Raw genomic sequence first — 20390 nt, 5'->3', positions numbered from 1 at the left:
TAACCTAGATCTAAAGGAGTAACCCAGAATGCGGCTCAGGGACATAAAGAGAAGAGAGAAGAAGTATTATTCAAAGAGAAAATGCCTGAGAACTTTCTATAATGAAAGTCACATCTGAGGTTGGAAAAGAGCAGTAAGTCCCATATAGGATAATAAAAGTAGATCTAACATCTAGACACACCCTAATAATAGTGCAGAATATCAGAGACCAAAAGAAAATCTTTAATTAAAAAAACCCAGAGATATAAGACATGTTACCTACTCAGGAATGATAGTCTGACACAACAGAGATGTCAGAGACAATAAAATAAGATCTTCAAAGTGATGAAGGGAAAATAAAAATGAAGAATGATGCAAAATAAAGACTTTTTCAAAGACTGAAAGCTCTTTCACAGACTCATTAAAAGAATTATCAATGGATATATTTTAGCAAGAAGGGAACAGAAGACGCAAAGGTGAAACAGAAATACAATAAGCAATGATGAGTTAGAAAATAGAAGACGCAAAGGTGAAACAAAGAAATACAATAAGCAATGATGAGTTAGAAAATAGAAGACGCAAAGGTGAAACAAAGAAATACAATAAGCAATGTTGAGTTAGGAAACAGGTAAATACCTTGGTCAATTTAAATAAGCATTTACTAGGTAATAATAATGATTCATTTTTGTGGGGTTTATAAGATGGGACCAATAATAAGATGGAATGAGATGGAACCAATATACTGAACGACAACAATATGGTTGGTTAAAAAGAATGTAGTTAAAATGTTCTATGTTTCACATATACTCAGGAAGAGATTGTGATTAATTTTAAATTTAAGTCAAAGATGCATGTTAAAATTTGGCAATAACCTTCCAAAATAAAGGAATAGAAAACCTTATTTTCGATCCATTAGAGAAAAAAGAGGGATTCAAAAACTTGATCAATATTATAGAAAGCAATCATGGAGAAAAAGAGAAGCAAGTACACACTGAGTTTAAAAAGCATATAAAATAGGGCTGGGTACGGTGGCTCACACCTGTAATCCTAGCACTTTGGGAGGCCGAGGCGGAGGATCACGAGGTCAGGACATAGAGACCATCCTGGCTAACACGGTGAAACCCCATCTCTACTAAAAATACAAAAAAAAATTAGCCAGGAGTGGTGGCAGTCACCTGTAGTCCCAGCTACTCGGGAGGCTGAGGCAGGAGAATGGCGTGAACCCGGGACGCAGAGCTTGCAGTGAGCCGAGATCGCGCCACTGCACTTTAGCCTGGGTGACAGAGCAAGACTTCCTCTCAAAAAAACAAAAAAGCAAAACAAAACAAAAGTATATAAAATAGCGCTGGGTGCGGTGGCTCATGCCTACAATTCCAGCACTTTGAGAGGGCGAGAGGGGAGAATCACTTGAGCCAAAATGTTTGAGACTGCCTGGGCAACATAGTGAGACTCCATCTCTACAAAGAATAAAGAATTAGCCAGGTGGTGCACACCTGTAGTCACAGCTACTCAGAACGCTGAGGTGGGAGGATCGCTTGAGCCCAGGAAGTCAAAGTTGCAGTGACCTGTGATTGTGCCACTGCACTCCCGCCTGGGTGACAGTACAAGACTCTGTCTCAAAAACAAACAAATGAACAAAAAGTAAATAAAATAGTGGTGAGCTGGGTCATGGAAGTTAAAGAACTGATGACAACTGTTGGAAGATAAAGTCTTAGCAGAAGAGCCTGCCAGTCAGATTGCCGAGGCTGAGTGAAGTCCAGTGTCCTTGCCTTTCTGAGATGTGTGCTTCTCCACTTCTCCTTTATAATCAAAGCCGACTGCTGACTACAGAGAAGAGGAGAGAGAATTGGTTAGAATCCGAGCTGACAGGTTTTCCCCTTCCTGACCTCCCCTTACTCCCAGCCAGTCCCAGAGGTAGTTTGTAGGGGCTTCAGGCTGAGTATGGGTGTTTAATGTAGAAACAGGCTGGTATGGACACAAGAGACTACAGAGCGATGAACATTGGCCCTGGACACAGACGGTTCTAGGTTCAAACCCTACATCCACTATTTATAGTTGTTGAAGTTTAGGCATGTTCCTTTATATCACTAAGCCCCAGTCTCTTTTAATATAAAATCAGGAGAGGCATGTCTGTCTTGTCTACTTCAACTGTAAAATGAGAGAAATGATCCCTCTTCATTTGGGATATCACGAGAACTAAATGGGACAAAGTAAAGTGTCTACTTAGGTTCATTCGCTAACTTAGTGCTTTTCTTTCTAACGAATCCTCACAAAAGTGAAATGTAATACCTAGAAAAGCGCCTTGTAAAGTATAAATCACTCTGTTCATGAAGAGACATTACCCTATTCCCAGTTGATAATGCTGTACCTCTTCTCTTTCATTACTCAATAATGGAAACACAATATGTGGATTTTGGTGGGATAACTGCAACCAGGAGAGTCTGGATCCTAGCCAGCTCCGGGACTGGACATGTTGCCCAGATACTCAACATTACCGCAGAGTTTTGTTCTCCATCTGGCTCAGGAACTATGGGTATCGGAGCAAGTCTGGGGTTTTGCATCTTAAGAACTAATTAACATGTGTTGTTTCTTGATTTACATGACACACTGACTGGGTGATTCCGTTTGTGGCTTGTGAGCAAAAGATGTCAGAATCGGAGATTAAGCAAAGGCAGGCAAGAGGGGGGCCAAGATGGAACAGGGAATTCCATCCTGATTCTAGAACATTGCATGCTGCATATTCCACTATTGCCTTCTACATCTTCCCTTAGCTTTGCAGTATGTTTTAAACTTTCCTGATTTTTTTTTTTTTTTTTTTTTTGAGACGGAGTCTCGCTCTGTCGCCCAGGCTGGAGTGCAGTGGCGCGATCTCAGCTCACTGCAAGCTCCGCCTCCCGGGTTCACGCCATTCTCCTGCCTCAGCCTCCCGAGTAGCTGGGACTACAGGCGCTGCCACCACGCCCGGCTAGTTTTTTGTATTTTTAGTAGAGACGGGGTTTCACCGTGTTAGCCAGAATGGTCTCGATCTCTTGACCTCGTGATCCACCCGCCTCGGCCTCCCAAAGTGCTGGGATTACAGGCGTGAGCCACCGCACCCGGCCCTGATTTTGTTTTTCATGGATTTCCCCCCCATGATGCAAACAATTAATGTTCTAGAACTTAGCTTTAAGGATTCATGCCCACCTAATTAACAACTGTTGGTAAAAACAAAGAAAAAATCTCAGCTAGCTATGAAGAAGATGTCCTCTCTCCGTGTGCAGCTGCAGGGCAGGAGATACCATTCTGCACCATAAAAAATGAGCTCAAAGAATTTGACCTAATAAGGTGTGGAACTAAAAACATCAATGAGTTATCAATCTTACTCTCCTGTCAACAATATGATGCTGTAATCATATGATACTTTTTTTTCTCTTTAAAACAACATTTTGTTTTGTTTTGTACAAAGGAGTCTTTAAAAACATCTGGACTTTCTAGATTGATGCTAAATCCTGTAAACAGTAACCCTAATTAGTTGTTTAACTTGATTATCTGCTGCCATGGTAGTAATATTTATTATTATTTTTTTTATTTTTATTTATTTATTTATTTATTTTGAGGCGGAGTCTTGCTCTGTCGCCCAGGCTGGAGTGCAGTGGCCGGATCTCAGCTCACTGCAAGCTCCGCCTCCCGGGTTCCCGCCATTCTCCTGCCTCAGCTTCCCGAGTAGCTGGGACTACAGGCGCCGCCACCACGCCCAGCTAATTTTTTGTGTTTTTAGTAGAGACGGGGTTTCGCCGTGTTAGCCAGGATGGTCTCGATGTCCTGACCTCATGATCCGCCCGTCTCGGCCTCCCAAAGTGCTGGGATTATAGGCTTGAGCCACCGCGCCCGGCCGGTAGTAATATTTAAACTGACAACTCTGTTTTCCTAAAAGGCATGAGTATTTATATGGTTTTGATGTTAAGCCAAAGAAGAGCTTAGACGATTCTCTGTTCTGTCAAACCAGTGGCTTGAGGAATTCTTCATTCAAACAGACAGTTTGAGAGGCTTCTCCTTATTTGAATCGCTGAGCTCAACATGTGGCTTCCAACATTGGCACCAAGGAACTTGCTGAGGGAGGTATCCCTGTGATGGTGTCAGGTCCTCACAGCATCCACTGCCCTGACTTCCAACAAAGAAGCATGTGCCTCCATCCAGAGGTGAGTGTGGGCAACTTTCACATGACTGGAGGTGGGTGGTCGGGAGAGAGAGTGATCACTTACCTTGTCTGCCCTGTCCCTCTCAACTCCGTACTTGCCCCCAAAGCCTTTGGCAGCATCCGTCTGAGAAGAGTGCTTCTCCACCTCGGCAACATACTCATGGCCCACTGCACTCTGAGAAGAATCAAGGATGGAGTGAGTGAAATGATAAAAATGACCTTAAAAAAATAAATACAGAGATGGAGTGGGATGTAGGCATGTAAGAAATTCCATTCTGGGTCAGATCTATGGCCTCTGACAGTGGTGCCAAGGAATATGCGATGGGAGAGCAAGGTGACTTTTTCTGGAGACCTGCTCATTCCTGTTCTTCTTTAATACCATTAGTAATCCTTCATTCTGAACACTCCCATAGGATGGGCTGGGAACCAGGGGATAGAGACTGGATAGACAGAGCAGTGTTTAAATCAGAAACAAAAAGAGCTGAAACAAGAGCATTGTGCAGCAGAACACAGTGTAGTGTGGGGTAGTGTGGAGGAGAGACCAAGGGGACTGATCGGACGCCAGAGCCGGGATGGAATTTTCACTAGGAGAGCCAGTGATTTTGTTCTAGATCTTTGCTCCTGTATGGCCATCAAAGTTCAGAAGTGAACTCTGAGCTTTATGCAACATGTAATGTAGGACATATATATATAAAAATCACTAAATACACGGTAAAGAAAATAGTAAAGAGAAGTTGTAACATAGATATAATACATAAACATTTAAAAGCAGCAAATGATTTTAAAACATATTTTTTCCTTCTCCACTTATGCTCCCTGTCTTCTTGGTCTAGGAGTTACAGTGTGGTTAGGGCTACAACAGGCCAGCAGTTCTAATATATAGGCTCTTATTTTCTGCCACGTATATCTTATGTGTTGAGATAAGAAAAATTTGATACAAATAATATGATATTTGTATCAATAATATTGGTCTCAATAATATTAGAGACCAAATGAACACTGTACTTTTGAATGAGTTTTAACTCATGAACCAATAAATGAGTCAAAAAATATATATTTTGATCTAGAACAAAAGTATCTGGGTGTTCTAGTGAAATATTTTATATATACTTAAATATTATATACTATATATTTATGAATAAACTATTTATAATATAAATATATTGTATCATATAATTATAATATATTAAGATATACATATAATATAATTTATATATTTGCATTTACTTATAATTATGTTATATATTAATATATATTTATAAATATATGCATAATTATATAAGTAAGTATATAATATATAATGTATTAATATATATTAATTATATACTTATATATAATATATACTTATATATAACTATATATTATATATAACAGATACTATATATAAAATATATAACTATATAAGTATATAAATATATTATACATAAATATATTGATATATTATATATTAATATATATTAATGTTATATATAATCATATATTTTATATGTCACATTATATAATATATAATCTACATTATTAATATGTAATATGTTATATATTATATTTTATATTAATATATAATATGTAATATATAATATATACTATTAATATTATATATTATACTATATACTATATACTATATAATATATAAGTATATAAAAATATATATATTATATTATATTTATTATGATTATATATATATATATTATATTTATTATATATTATATAATCATACAAATATATAATAAATATATACTTATATAATAATATACTTATATATAATTGGCTCTTATAGAGGTATATAATTATATATAATTATTCATAAATATTTACAAAATATATAAATAGATATATCAATTTTTTAAATGTATATTTTCAAAGCAAATCTTTCCCTTTCAAATTACCTTGTCCATTCGGTCTCTTTCTACTCCAAACCGACCTCCATAGCCATGGGATGCTTTGGGCCCTGACTCCATCTCTTTCTTCTTGAGAACATCATGCTCCTCTGATACTTTGTTCCTCAGCTGGTGGATGCTGGAAGAAACCACATGACCAAGGATCATCTATCCCAGGAAGGTCAACAAACCCATCTTCCCAGAAAAATGGAAGTCTTGAAGTCTGTCCTGTTTATTTTCAGTAATAACCTGGGCCCCCAGAGTATACTAGTGACAGGTCCAGAAGTAAAAGATCAGTCTGGCCTACATACCATAGCCTGATTTAAACTCTCCATAGGCCAAAAATATTTCCTCTAGTCTGTTATTTTGCTCACTAAAATAACCTTCTGACCTTTTAGTCCCATTTTTCATGTTCTTAAATATTAGAGGACAATGATACCTATATTCTGATAACTGGAAAGTTATTTTCTTTTCTGAATGGATCTGCTTTCTATCAATTAGAGGATGTGTCTCAAAAAGCAGAAAAATATTCACATACCATTGGACCTACACATTCTAGTTTTAGGAGTCTACACCAGGGAAACTATTTTAAATATGGCAAAGCTTAATATCTAAATGATACTCATTGAAACATAGTATATAATAGCAATAACTAAGAAACAATCTATATGACCAGTGGTTGGGTAATAGTTAAATAAATTGAAATATTACCTTTCACTAGTGTACTAGGAAGTCATTAAAAACAATGCTTATAAAAACACAGAATTGGGGAAATTTATTTAAACATTAGTAGTATTTTTTTTATGCTTTTTGGTCATGAATTAAGATCTTCTGCCCCTTCCCCACAGCCTGATAATACCTGAGAGAACTAATAACTAATGACAACTAACTAACAAAATCCACTCACAGTAATTGCTATGACATGTTAAGGCTCAAATTATCTTGATTTGAAGGGACACCTTTATCCCTAAGAGAAAGTACCACCAAAAAAAGGCATTCTCTTTCTTACTTCACACCCACTTCCATCTTTACCATGAAGGTGACTGCAATACTTAAGAGGGTGGAAAGCCATCTTGGCCAACCTCTTTGGCTTGAGGATATGAAGTGATAGCTCAGCACCAAATGACAATCAGATCTGTTATTTGGACACATAAGGATCAGTGGATTGTTGGAAACATTTGGGCAAGAGAATCCTAAATAAGAAATTTGACTTTCTGTAGCAAGCAATGAGGGTTTAGGGTATTGAGACAGTGATATTACTGGGACTTCACCAGCTCAAGACAACCAGACACATTGGTTATACGTAGAATGGCTGTCTCACAGCAGAAATTGTCTTCTTTTACAGAAGAATAGATCCATCTGGTGGCCTTTAATGGATAATTCCACTAAAGGTCTTTTAAAAAGGCTTCTCAGCTTTAGCCACAGTTAATTTTAGAAAGCTGGCTATGAACCAGATGAAATTAAGCCAAGTGCTGGAAGAACCCCCTGTTCCCATGCCTTCTCTAAACTCTCTGGCAGCATTGAAAGCAGAGATCTTGTGTTGTCAGTTCAACACCAACACTGTGTCAAAAGCTACTAGTACCAAGGACGTGTAAATGCCTGCCCAGTATCTTCCAACTGAAGTATTCAGATGAAAGATGAAGAAAAGGGGGCCAAAATTTACTTTCAAATGGAAAAAATATGCAATTTTTAAATGAGTATAATAATTGTTAAATGGGTTATAACTATATTATAGTTAAAACAAGTTTTTAAAAGGGATTAGAAAATGATACTCAGGAATATTCATCTAAAGGATAACAGAAAAACTAGTCAGGGGATCATATCAATAGATGATATAATTTGAATGAAATTGTTGAGGCCCAAAGAAAATAAACTTCTTTAGGTTATAGCTGAAGTCATTCTAAACAGATGATGATGATGATGATGATTATTATTATTATTATTATTGAGACAGAATCTCGCTCTGTCACCCAGGCTGGAGTGCAGTGGCATGATCTCAGCTCACTGCAACCTCTGCCTCCCAGGTTCAAGCGATTCTCTTGCCTCAGCCTCTGGAGTAGCTGGGATTACAGGCATGCATGTCACGCCCACCTAGATTTTGTATTTTTAGTAGAGACAGGGTTTTACCATGTTGATCAGGCTGGTCTCAAATTCCTGACCTCAAGTGATCCTCTTGCCTTGGCTTCCCAAAGTGTTGAGATTACAGGTGTGAGCCACCACGCCCAGCCTAAACAGGTCTTAATTATATCATTCCTTCATTTGATAGCTATTAACTAAACAGCTTTTAAGTGTGAGGTACTATTAGGCTCTGAAGACATAAAGATGTTTAATGTATGGAGATAGAGGACAGCTAGAAGAGACAGAAAGGAAAACAAGAAATTCCAATTCAATATGCTGTGGTGTGCCTAAGAAACTTGACATATTAACTCTCAGATATCCAATTTAAGTTTTATAAGACTTTGGATTGATAAAGCAATGCAGTTTATGTGAACCAAGCAAAATGTAGCACCTCAAAGGTGACTCATTCCTCAATCTGTGTTTTTTTTAATTACAAAACTAAAAGTGCAAATGTGAGTGACTCAGAATATAAGGTTTTTATTCACAGATGTCATTATCATGTATGTAGAAAATCCTAAAGAATTCACACAAAAAAAGCTACTAAAGCATTGTGCAGGGTCACAGTATACAAGTCATATCAAAATCAATTGTATTTTTACATACTGGCCATAAACATTTGGAAACTGAAAGTTAAATATAAGTACATGAAATAACATGAAACATTTTAGGATAAACTTAACAAAGTATGTGCAACACCTAAACACTAAAAAATATTTCTAAAAATATTAAAGAAGACCTAAATAAATGGAGAGATATCCCATGTTCATGGATTGGAAAACTCAATGTCATTAAGATGTCAATTCTCCCTAAAATGATCTATAGGTTCAGTGCAATCCCAATCAAAATCTGAACAGGCATTCTTGTAGGAATTGACTAGTGAATTGTAAAACTTATGTGAAAATGTAAAGTCCTGAAATAGTAAAATTTTTTTTTTTTTTCTTTTTAAAGGAGAGCAAACTTGAGGACTACATGATTTCTTGACTTACAAAGCTACAATAATCAGTGCAGTATGGTATGCTGTCAGGGTAGAAAATAGATCAACAGAACAGAATAGAGTCCAGAAATAGACCCACATGTATGTGGTCAAAGATGCCAGGTAAGTCAATGGGAACAGGATACTCTTTTAATAGTGTTGAACAACTAAATAATCACATGGAAAAAAATGAACCTCAATCTTGACCTCACACTGCACAGAAAAGTCAACTTGAAATGGATCATAGACTTAAATGTAAAAGCTAAAACTGTAAGTCCTTTAGGACAAAACATCAAAGAAAGTCTTCACAACTTTGGGGTAGGTGAATATTTCTCAGACACATAAAGCATTAGCCCCATAATTTTTTTTTTCAATAAATTAGACTTCATCAGGATTAAGATCTTTTGCTCTTAAAAAGATGCCATTAATAAAATGAAAAAGCAGCCAGGTGCAGTGGCTCATGCCTGTAATCTTAGCACTTTGGGAGGTCAAGGCAGGTGGATCACAAGGTCAGGAGCTCAAGACTAGCCTGGCCAATATGGTGAAACCCCATCTCTACAAAAATTACAAAAATTAGCTGGGCATGGTGGCGGCTGCCTGTAGGCTGAGCTACTGGGGAGGCTGAAGCAGCAGAATCGCTTGAACCCAGGAGGCAGAGGTTGCAGTGAGCTGAGATCATGTCACTGCACTCCAGCCTTGGCGACAGAGCAAGACTCTCTCTCAATAAATAAATAAACAAATAAAGTGAAAAAGCAAGTTACATTCTTGGAGAATACACTTGTAAAACACATATTTCACAAAAGACTTACATCCAGAATATATGAAGAACTTTCAGCAACTTAATAAAAAGACAAACAACTCACTTTAAAAGTGATAAAAAGATGTGAACAGATATAAAATGGCAAATGAAAATATACTCAATAAAACTGGTCACCAAAGAAATTCAAATTAAAATCACCACATACTTAAAAGAGTGGTTAAGTTTGTTGTTGTTGTTATTTTGTTTTGTTTGTCTTTTAGAGAAGTTCTCAGTCTGTCACCCAGGCTGGAGTGCAGTGGGGCAAACATGGCTCACTGCAGCCTCAACCTCCTGGGCTCAAGTGCTTCTCCTGCCTCTCAGCCTCCCGAATAGCTCAGACCACAGGTGAGCATCCCCACACCCAGCCAATTTTTAGTTTTTTTGTAGACACAGAATCTCTCCACGTTGTCCAGATGGTCTTGAACTCCTGGGCTCAATTCATGCGCCTGCCTTGGCCTCCCAAAGTGCTGGGGTTACAGGCATGAGCCACTGCACCCAGCTAAATTTAAAAATACTAACAATGGCAAATGTTGACAAAAATGTGGAGCATCTGAAACCCATACATAACTGGTAGGAATGAAAGAGGGTAAATTCCCTTTGAAAAAGAGTTTGAGTCTCTCTTATACCTGATGTAAATGACGAGTTGATGGGTGCTGACGAGTTGATGGCTGCAGCACACCAACATGGCACAAGTATACATATGTAACAAACCTGCACGTTATGCACATGTACCCTAGAACTCAAAGTATAATAATAAAAAAAAAAAAAAAAAGAGTTTGAGTCTCTCAAAAAGTTAAACATACACTTATTATATGACTCAGCAATTCTACTTCTGGCAATTTCCCAAGAGAAATAAGGATATGTCAACAAAAAGATTTGTATCCAAATGTCCATGACAGTTTCATTTGTAATAGATCCAAATTGTCAATAATCCAAATGTCTATCGACAGGATAATGAATAATCATACTGTGACATATCCATACAATGGGACACTACTTGACAATATAAAAGAACAAAAGACTTATATACACAACACCATGGACAAATCTGGAAAACATTATGCTGAAAGAAGACAACACAAAACAATACATTCTATATTATTCTGTTTGCATGAAATTCTATGCCAGACAAAACTAATCTATAGTGACAAAAAGATCAGTGTTTATGGGGTGTATTGACTGCAAAGAGGTGCAGGGAAATTTTCATGGTAATAGATATATTCTGTATCTTGATTGCATTGGTGGTTATATATATAGGTGGCTGTATTACATATATATAGTCAAAACTCATTGAACTATTTGCTTATAATGATTAGGTATCAATAAAGTTAATTTCTGGCTGGGCGTGGTGGCTTACACCTCTAATCCCAGTACTGTGGGAGGCCGAGGCAGGCGGATCACTTGAGGTCAGGAGTTCGAGACCAGCCTGGCCAACATGGTGAAACCCTGTCTCTACTAAAAATACACAAATTAGCTGGGCAAGGTGGCACATGCCTGTAATCCCAGCTACTCAGGAAGCTGAGGTAGGAGAATTACTTGAAGCCGGGAGGCAGAGGCAGAGGTTTCAGTGAGCTGAGATTGCACCACTGCACTCCAGTCTGGATGATAGAGCGAAACTCCATCTCAAAAAAAAAAAAAAGTTAATTTTTGAAAAATAAAGTGAAGAAAACATTAAATGAAAGAGACTTTGGGCACTCATAAAGAGGTTTGTTTATTAAGTGATTGTAGTATTATTAAAGCCAACTTATCAAGTACTTTGTCACTGTAAACAGAATAGCAAGCAGCCTTAGGGAATGGCAATAGCTTAGCTCTTGGGAATTTGCATTTTATTTCAACAAGAGAATTATGGACATGACAATATTATGTTTATTAGACAAAAACAATATAATGGTTAAGATTTCAGCCAATGGAGTCAGACTGAGCCAAATTCAAATTACTACAGGTTGAGTTTCCCTCATCCCAAACGCTTGGGACTAGAAGTGTTTTGGATTCAGAAATTTTTCAGATTTTGGAATATTTGCATATACATAATGAGATGTCTTAGGGACTAGACCCATGTGTAAACAGGAAATTCATTTATATGTCATATACACTATATTAAGAAAGGTATTAAAGAAGACCAAAATAAATGGAGGTAACTTTATTTTTCCCTTGGGGACGCCGAAAAACCTGTGTTGTGCACCTGTATTTTGACTGCAACCCATCACATGTAGTCAGGTGTGGAATTTTCTACTTGTGGTATCATGTGGGCTTTCAAACATTTCAGATTTTGGAACATTTTAGATTTTCAATTTTTGAATTAGGGATGCTCAACCTGTATCTCTGTATCATTGGACAAATTGCTAAACATTAATATATCCATTCACTTTTCTGTGAAATCAGGATGCCAACGTCATCTATGATATAGGGTTGTTTTTAAAAAGTACTGTGTTTTGCATGACATATAATAGCTTAATAAATGTTGGTCATTATTCTTAAGTTACAGCCATGGCTCTTCCCAGTACCCCTGTAAGGTAAACAGGGATGGTACTATAATCTCCAGTCACCGCTGGAAATCAAAATAGGATGGTAAAATATTATTACTCTCCTCAGCATCATGAGCCCTTTTACAGCAGAGCTGGAATCAGTCCGTAGAGCTCCAGAATTCTATTTCAATACTCTTGGTATTACACCATTCTTTATTTCCACTTGCTGTAAAATGTCAGGGCACAAGAAAGAGGACAGGGTCACTGAGGCAGACATCCTATGGTTATAGCTCAGTAAAGATTTAATCTAAAGGCCAGACAGGTTCCAGGAAGTGCTGAAAGATTATTCCAGAGTGGTGCCACTAAGTGTGTGGTCCACAAGCTGAACTGTTTCTGTTTCACAGGGAAATAAGAATAAAAATTGAGAATATGTGTTTAGAAACTTTTATAGCAATTTGACATAGTGATTTTATTCTCTTTCTTTTTTAGAAATGAGGTCTCACTATGTTGCTCAGGCTGGAGTGCAATGGCTACTCACAAATACAATCCCACTACTGATCAGTACTGGAGTTTTGACCTGCCCCATTTCTGACCTGGGCCAGTTCACCCCTTCTTAGGCAACCTATGGTCCCCAACTCCTGGAAGGTGGGAGGTCACTATGTTGATTCAGAATTTATTGTGGAGACCCAATCAGCATAGAGCACTATAGCCCAGAACTACTGGACTCAAGTGATCCTCCTGCCTCAGCCTCCTGAGTAGCTGGGTCTATAGGCACAGACTAGCATGCCTGACAACATCGTGATTTTATATCTATTGAATTTAAAAATACAAACTGTGTTTGTATTGTCTATGTTATTTTTAACCATTTATTTTTCCAGAAACTCAATTTTATTTTATTTTACAAAAGTTTCAGTCTGTGACAGGTTTGAAAATAAACAGACTGGTCAAGGGAAAAGACATCCTTGAGTCTTGAGAATGAATGGACAAGAGTGGAGAAAAGAAGGTGGAGAGAAGGGTGATAGTTCTTGAAAACCAGGCAGTTCCTTTACAGAATGGATAAGGGACGCATAGGACCATTTGAATTATTCACTGAATTACCAAATTACTACCCAAACTAAATTTATTCAAGCAGACCTAAAAAGAGACATCACGCTGTGGGGAAGGTAGTAAGATTAGTAAGAACTACAACCACTTCCTTTTCCTGCTTTTAGTCGTCTCAGCTCTACAGCTACTGTTTTGTTTTGTTTCGTTTTGTTTTTGTTGTTGTTGTTTTCATTTTGGGATCTGTCAGTGTTAGAATCTACAACTACTGTTCTCCTCTCCAATTTCCCCCTCTTTTCCAAGGACCATGGTGATTCCCATCAGATGTTAAAGACTGGCTTAGCCCACACTAACCACGGGGAATCCCCAAATAGTGGAAACTTACTACTGGAAAGTCCTCTAGAGGTCTTTTTGATCCAGATGGGCAAAATGAGAATCAGAGAGGAAAAGGGACTTGTCTAAGGCCACCTGGCCTGTTACCAGTAGATACCAGGCTTTTACTCCTTGATAACCTGGGTAAATGGGAGATGAGAGAGCTTTTTTTGTCAATACCTCCATCATTTATTCTATCAGATATTCAGTTAGGTTAACAAGGAAATGTGCAGGGTCACCATGTTGTACAACTCCAGGGAGCACCAGTCAGGGTGATCTGTATACAGGAGTTGTGCAATACAACAGTACAGGTAGACACCACTTAGGAGAAAAGAGGGCTGTTGTCTGTTTACATGTTCGTTAGATTTTAGAAAGGAAATCTGATTAAACTAACCTATGTTAACAGGAAACAAAAATAACATCACTGAGCTGCTCAGAAGTGCTAAGTACTGCATTAGACATTGGCTATCCCATTGAATTCTCACTACACATCTTCTGGGTGGCTACTTTTTTTTACATTATTTCATTTTTTTATTAGGGTTGCTATTTTTTTTTTTTTTTTTTTTTTTTTTTTTTGCCAATGCCTACTATATTGCAAGTTGTCATGGTGGAGTGTTGGGAAAAGTTTTCAATTAGCAATAATCACACCTCAGATAAACCTCATTGGCTACAATACCACCACTGTGCAAAGCTAGAGTTGCTATTCTTATCCCTGTTTGATAAATAAGCTAAGGTTCAAAAAAGTTATGTGACTAAGTTCACATTGCTAAGAGTGGCAGAGTTAGGAATTGAATCTAAATCTATCTGATATCCAAATTCAAGCTCTTTCCGTAAGATTATGGCAGGAATTTAGGAGACTTCCTTAAAATATTGCACTCCTACCTCCTATATATGAAACAGGCACTGGGAGAAAAAAGGTACGAAGTATGCAGCCTCATCTGGACAATTCCCAGAATACTAGCACTGAGTGGCTTTTATTTAGAAAAGGAAAAGGGTCCTTTTTTTTTTTTTTTTTTTTTATCTATGAGTCTATAGAGGGGTATCACAGAAACTTCCTGAATGACCCTGTTCCATTGTTTCAATCTTTTTCCAGAATGGCATGGTTTAAGAATAATATTCATTATAGGTACTTAATTAAAACATTTATTTATTTATTTATTTATTTATTTATCGAGACTGAGTCTCGCTCTATTGCCCTGGCTGGAGTGCAGTGGCATGATCTCAGCTCACAGCAACCTGTGTCTCCTGGGTTCAAGAGACTCTTGTGCTTCGGCCTCCTGAGTAGCTGGGATTACAGGCGCCCACCACCACGCCTGGCTAATTTTTGTATTTTTAGTAGAGACAGAGTTTCATCATGTTGGCCAGGCTGGTCTTGAACTCCTGACCTCAAGTGATCTGCTTGCCTTGGCCTACCAAAGTTCTGGGATTACAAGCATGAGCCACAACGCCTGGCCGAAATCATTTATTTCTGATTAAACAATGTGGTACTGTCATCCAGTTGTATAAACTTGTGCCAGGCTTTCACAGTGTGTTGCTTGTGCAATGTGGTCATCCACTGACACTTTTTAAAATCTAGAGGTAAAAACACTGCTCTTAGGGTGTGGTGGGGGGAGTTAAAAATGGAGCTTAAGACTTTATTAATCTTGCCATTTTGTGTGTAGTTGTTGAATGCTTGCTTGTTACACTATTTATTGTGTCTACCTTGCTACTAATGTTTGACATTCTGATACTATCCAAAGCAGATGGTCCTGGTTAGATGATCCTGAATAATCCATGGAAGAGAGGAGGGGATCTCTCAGCCTGAATATATGACATATCCCACAGAAACCCCTGGATATGTCTGTAAGTTCCTTTTATCTTCTGGTATCAGAGGGTTTTGTTTGTTTGTTTGTTTCTGGTAAGATGCAAATGGGGCTATAATCTTAAAGATTCCTGAACATCATTGCCAAAATAGTTTTTATCAACAGGTTTTTCAAGTGTTATATTTCTTCATATTACCATGCATGGCTTCCAACTTCTGTCAAATAGCTAAGTACAAATCTGTATTTTAAAAGTTATTTGGGCCAGGTATGGGAGCTGAAGTGGCCTCTTTTTATAGCATTTATTCTGAGTTCTTCACCTTGACATTTTACTGAATTATTCTTAGTCCATCTGAAGGAAGTCACCCTGAATTCTAAATACACATTTATATTTATCTGAAGAGATAGACAGGAGATAGATGACTGCCAGGTAGATAGATAGAGAGGACCTTAGTATTTGGGCCACTTCCTCTCTGAATCTCTCATGCCTTACTAAAGGAAGGGAGGCAGTTAATCCAATAGACCCCCACTTAGGGAAATAGCAGAGTTGTTAGGTATAAAAGACAGATAATAGCGTTGAGGAGGATAAGAGGAGAGACATAAAATAGAAGTACACAATGACACACAAGCTACACACAGGAACAGACTCTAGAAAAAACCAAACACAGTAATACATAGACATGAACTACCCTATCCTTTTCCTCCCTCACCTTCCCCCAAGTCTCTGAGTTTTCTTTGGGCTCTTCCCATAACCCCCTTCCTTTTCCCCAGTCCTTTTGGCACTTACTTGATGTGTTCTGTGCGTCCAGAGCCCTCGATGGTCTTGGCTCCCCACCGCTGCTCCTTCTCAGAGATGTCATTCTGCAAATGACAGCACTCAGTAATATGTGACGGCAAGAAATGTGCCACATTGAGAAGGGCCACACAACTGATACATGCCCCCCATGTCCCCTGTGTCCACTGCCTTCTTCAGTCTGGGTCTTTACTCACATCCCCTCTATGTTTATCCCATCCTGACCCCATGTAAGAATTAAACTGGTGAGGCCGGGCATGGTGGCTTATGCCTGTAATCCTAGCATTTTAGGAGGCCGAGGCGGGTGGATCTCTTGAGGTCAAGAGTTCAAGACTAACTTGGCCAACATGATGAAACCCCATCTCTACCAAAAAAAATACAAAAATTGGCCAGGTGTGGTGGCGTGCACCTGTAGTCCCAGCTACAGGGACTACTCGGGAGGCTGAGGTAGGAGAATCGCTTGAACCTGGGCGACAGAGGTTGCAGTGAGCTGAGACTGCACCTCTGCACTCCAGCCTGGGTGACAGAGTGAGACTTGTCTCATAAAGCAAACAAACAAATAAAAAACACAAAGAATTAAACTAGTGAGCTCTGAAACCTCCATTCTTCCTCTGCATACTTCATGCCTACCCCATCTGGTCTCCTACAGCTTTTCAATCCCCCAGTTACACATGTCCAGCTTGAATCCTGGGTCATGGGCCTGGGGAGACCCAGGTTCACCTGCTTCTCAATTTCAGTATAGCCTGCCATCGCCTGTCAATCACACCATCAAACTCACCCACGCCTGTCTCCTTTCATCCCTGATACCAGATATCGTGCATGCCCCACAGGCGACAGCCAACTGTCCTACCAATTAGTCCCAGTAAGAGGGCTGTCTCAGTCCCAGAAGGCCCTTTTCCAAGCATCCTCAAAGGTCACAGAGTTGCCCAGATGCCCTCGCCACCCCACTCTCTGCAATATTCAAGCAAAGCTACTTCCAAACTCACCACAAAGTCAGGATCTGTGTCCCAATCATCACCCTGGGTCTCCACGGAAACAGACACATCATGGCCCACTACAGACTTCCACATCTGAGAGTGACAGGAGATGGGAATAATTAGGGACAAAAAAGGATCAAGAGGAGGGAAAATAGGAATGTTGAAGTCAAAATATAGAAGCCCAATATTTCCTGCCATTTTTTTTTTCTTAGAAGAAAATAGAAAATGAAGCAAAGCAAATGGGAGTTGTAGGAAGGCTTTTCTGCTCAGTTACAAGAGGAGAGATGGGGCTTTATTCAAGACAAACCAATGTGGCCTGGGCCCGCTTGGAGCTAGAGAGAAGTTGCCATGGGTGTGGGTAACACTAGGTAACCTGTAAGTCAAAATTGCTGGAATTGTTCACTTGTGTCCCGAGGCCAGCCAGGCAGTGGCTGAAGGTGGTTGGCAATGAGGGGTGCTATAATATCCCTAGAATTATGGCCTCATTTCACTCAGGTTTCTATATACGATTCCTTTGTCACTGTTGAAATACCAATTGGTTCAGTTTCTCACAAGTGAACATCTACGTCTCTCTTTACAACCTGCTGAACTATACTGAGAATTTTTCCAGCCTCTTGTCCAAGTGATGTCCCACCTTCACCCTGAGACTGGTGACTTCACAGCTGCATAAGGTCAGTAGGGACAGTTGGCTGACATTTCCACACTGAAGAATGCATGGGAAAGCATTATTTGCTGGGAATAAGTCAGTTATTACTCAATTTTTAAAAAATGGTTCAATTATATTTCTAAAGAAAAGTAGTTCAAAAAATAGCATGTTTTCAAGTTGACAATTTATCATAGAAAAGAAAAAAGAATCATATATAATAAATCTTATTTTGAACATTAAGAGGTATTCAGTTTTTATCAACTAAATAAATGTTGCAGAAATATTTAGAGAACACTAGCTTGGAAGGGTGCCAAACTTACTCTGCTAGAGCATCCCCAGTGTTCTAGTCGGCCTTCTGGACTGTGCAGAAGGAAGAGCAGCATGGTTGCTCTGCATCTGTGGATCTTGGTGTGAAGAAGTAACAACAGACAATGCTCATCTGCTATGGTCGCTACTGAGACTTCTTGACCCTGGCACGACTTGCTAGCTGGCAACCCTTCCCTCCTCAGACACCTCATCCCATTGGATACCTTCTTCATGCTCTCCATTGTCTCCAAAGAGTTCTTTACAACTACTCCTCGGGTTCTCCTGTCTCCACCTAGGCCTTCAGATTCTCCAGTTTTCTATTTCCACTTGAAAACTCCATCTTCTCGGCCGGGCGCGGTGGCTCACGCCTGTAATCCCAGCACTTTGGGAGGCCGAGGCGGGCGGATCACAAGGTCAGGAGATCGAGACCACGGTGAAACCCCGTCTCTACTAAAAATTACAAAAAATAAGCCGGGCGCGGTTGTGGGCGCCTGTAGTCCCAGCTACTCGGGAGGCTGAGGCAGGAGAATGGCGTGAACCCGGGAGGCGGAGCTTGCAGTGAGCCGAGATCGCGCCACTGCACTCCAGCCTGGGCTGGGCGACAGAGCGAGACTCCGTCTCAAAAAAAAAAAAAAAAGAAAACTCCATCTTCTCCATTGAGCAACCCCTTAAAAACCAGCCCAGGGGAAGCCTGGGGTAAATCAGTTAAAGAGATGCTAAGGGGACACTGGGCAGATATTGACTGAGTCAGCCGTGAGTCACGGCTGAAAGCGGCTCGGCTTTCCCTGACGCGGGTGGAGACAGCAAAACAAGACTTAGAATCCTGCATCCTTACTACCCCTCGTCTACTTCTCATCCCCTGGCTCCTGGGCTGCTGTGCAACAAAAGGACTGTCACACACAAAACTGGAATGGAGAAGTTTCTGAAATAGTCATGAGCAATAAGGAAGCAATGAGGACTGATGGTCCCATCCTCTTTCCTGTGGCTCCTCTGAGGCCTCAGCCTGACTCTCCCATTCACCCATTTTTGAAATAAAGAGTTTCCGAAATAGAGACAATTTATCTAATATCCTTGACCTATTGACCAGAAACCAGAAAGGTAAGAAGTGCTATCTAGAGGTGAGAACCAGAGAGTAATCTGGTGAGGCCTTGTTGCGATGCTGACCTCCTGCATCAAAGTACACGGACTGGGAGTCAGAAGCCCTGGCTGTCACCCCAGCTCTGTGACTAAGCCTCTGAGAGACCATCACAAGGGCATCAACAGAGTAGGTACTCATTTGCCAGGTATGAGACCAGGCGATTAATAAATACCAACTTGAATAATTTGCCAAATCAGCAATTATCTCTGATTTCCCCAGTGGAAAATAATGAAGGGGTTAACCTAGCTAATCTGTAAAGTCTCCTTGATTTCTGACATTCGGGGATTCTGTGATCTACAATCACAGAAACTAGCCCCAGCAGAACCATCATGCCTTCTCTTGGGCTCCATCAGCACTTGGTACTCAGTGCTACTTTACATCAGTGACTACTTCCTTATCTGTTACATTTCCTATGTGGGTTTGTTTCCCTGAGACCATATGCTCTTCAAGGGCAGACACTGTTTTCTTCTCCTGTGGTCCTCCTCCCAACTCAGTACCTAGGGGAGACATGCCTTAGACTGGGTTGTAGATTGTCAGCAGAAACCAGGCAACACTTTGCTTGACGTTTGTGCTAGATGGCTCCTGAATCATTTGCCTTGAGTTTAAGTCCCTCCCTTCTGTTTCTATCTCCAGATGCTGATTTGCCACAACCACTCACAACCAGGCCTTCTGGCCATAAAAGGATAAAAGCCTACTAGTGGTGACCTTGCCCATCACCAAGGACTAAGAGCCAGGTAGGTTCCTCCTCAACAATTACTGTGTTTCCCGACTGTCCCATGGCTCAGAGTACCCACCTCCACCTGTGCGAGCCTCTGTTCTAAGCGCCCGGCTCCTCGCGTCCACACCGACTCCCTCTCTGGCTGCTGCCACTTCGGAGTGAGAAACTGAGCTGCTGCTTCAGTTCCGTATTCAGGTTTTCGTCATTTCCTG

General features: G+C 39.7%; 1 protein-coding gene and 1 pseudogene across 1 annotated transcript in view; both read right to left on the bottom strand.

Annotated features, from left to right (window-relative positions):
• The window catches only part of HCLS1 (hematopoietic cell-specific Lyn substrate 1), a 30726-nt gene extending 10336 nt beyond the window's left edge, over positions 1–20390 (bottom strand). Inside the window, exons 1-6 of the mRNA XM_050781854.1 lie at positions 20255–20390; positions 17380–17463; positions 16388–16461; positions 6043–6172; positions 4221–4331; positions 1749–1803 (exon numbers count right to left, since the gene is read on the bottom strand). Coding sequence (XP_050637811.1) covers positions 1749–1803; positions 4221–4331; positions 6043–6172; positions 16388–16461; positions 17380–17463 — 454 coding nt within the window. The 5' untranslated portion in view covers positions 20255–20390. The remainder of the gene's footprint in view (positions 1–1748; positions 1804–4220; positions 4332–6042; positions 6173–16387; positions 16462–17379; positions 17464–20254) is intronic.
• On the bottom strand, positions 14364–14494 carry LOC126949597 (uncharacterized; annotated as a pseudogene).

Source organism: Macaca thibetana, chromosome 2 (assembly GCF_024542745.1).
Source record: "Macaca thibetana thibetana isolate TM-01 chromosome 2, ASM2454274v1, whole genome shotgun sequence".
In the NCBI taxonomy this organism is placed as follows: Eukaryota; Metazoa; Chordata; class Mammalia; order Primates; family Cercopithecidae; genus Macaca; species Macaca thibetana.
The sequence above is the reverse complement of the archived record's forward strand: the minus strand, read 5'-3'. Positions and strand labels throughout refer to the sequence as shown.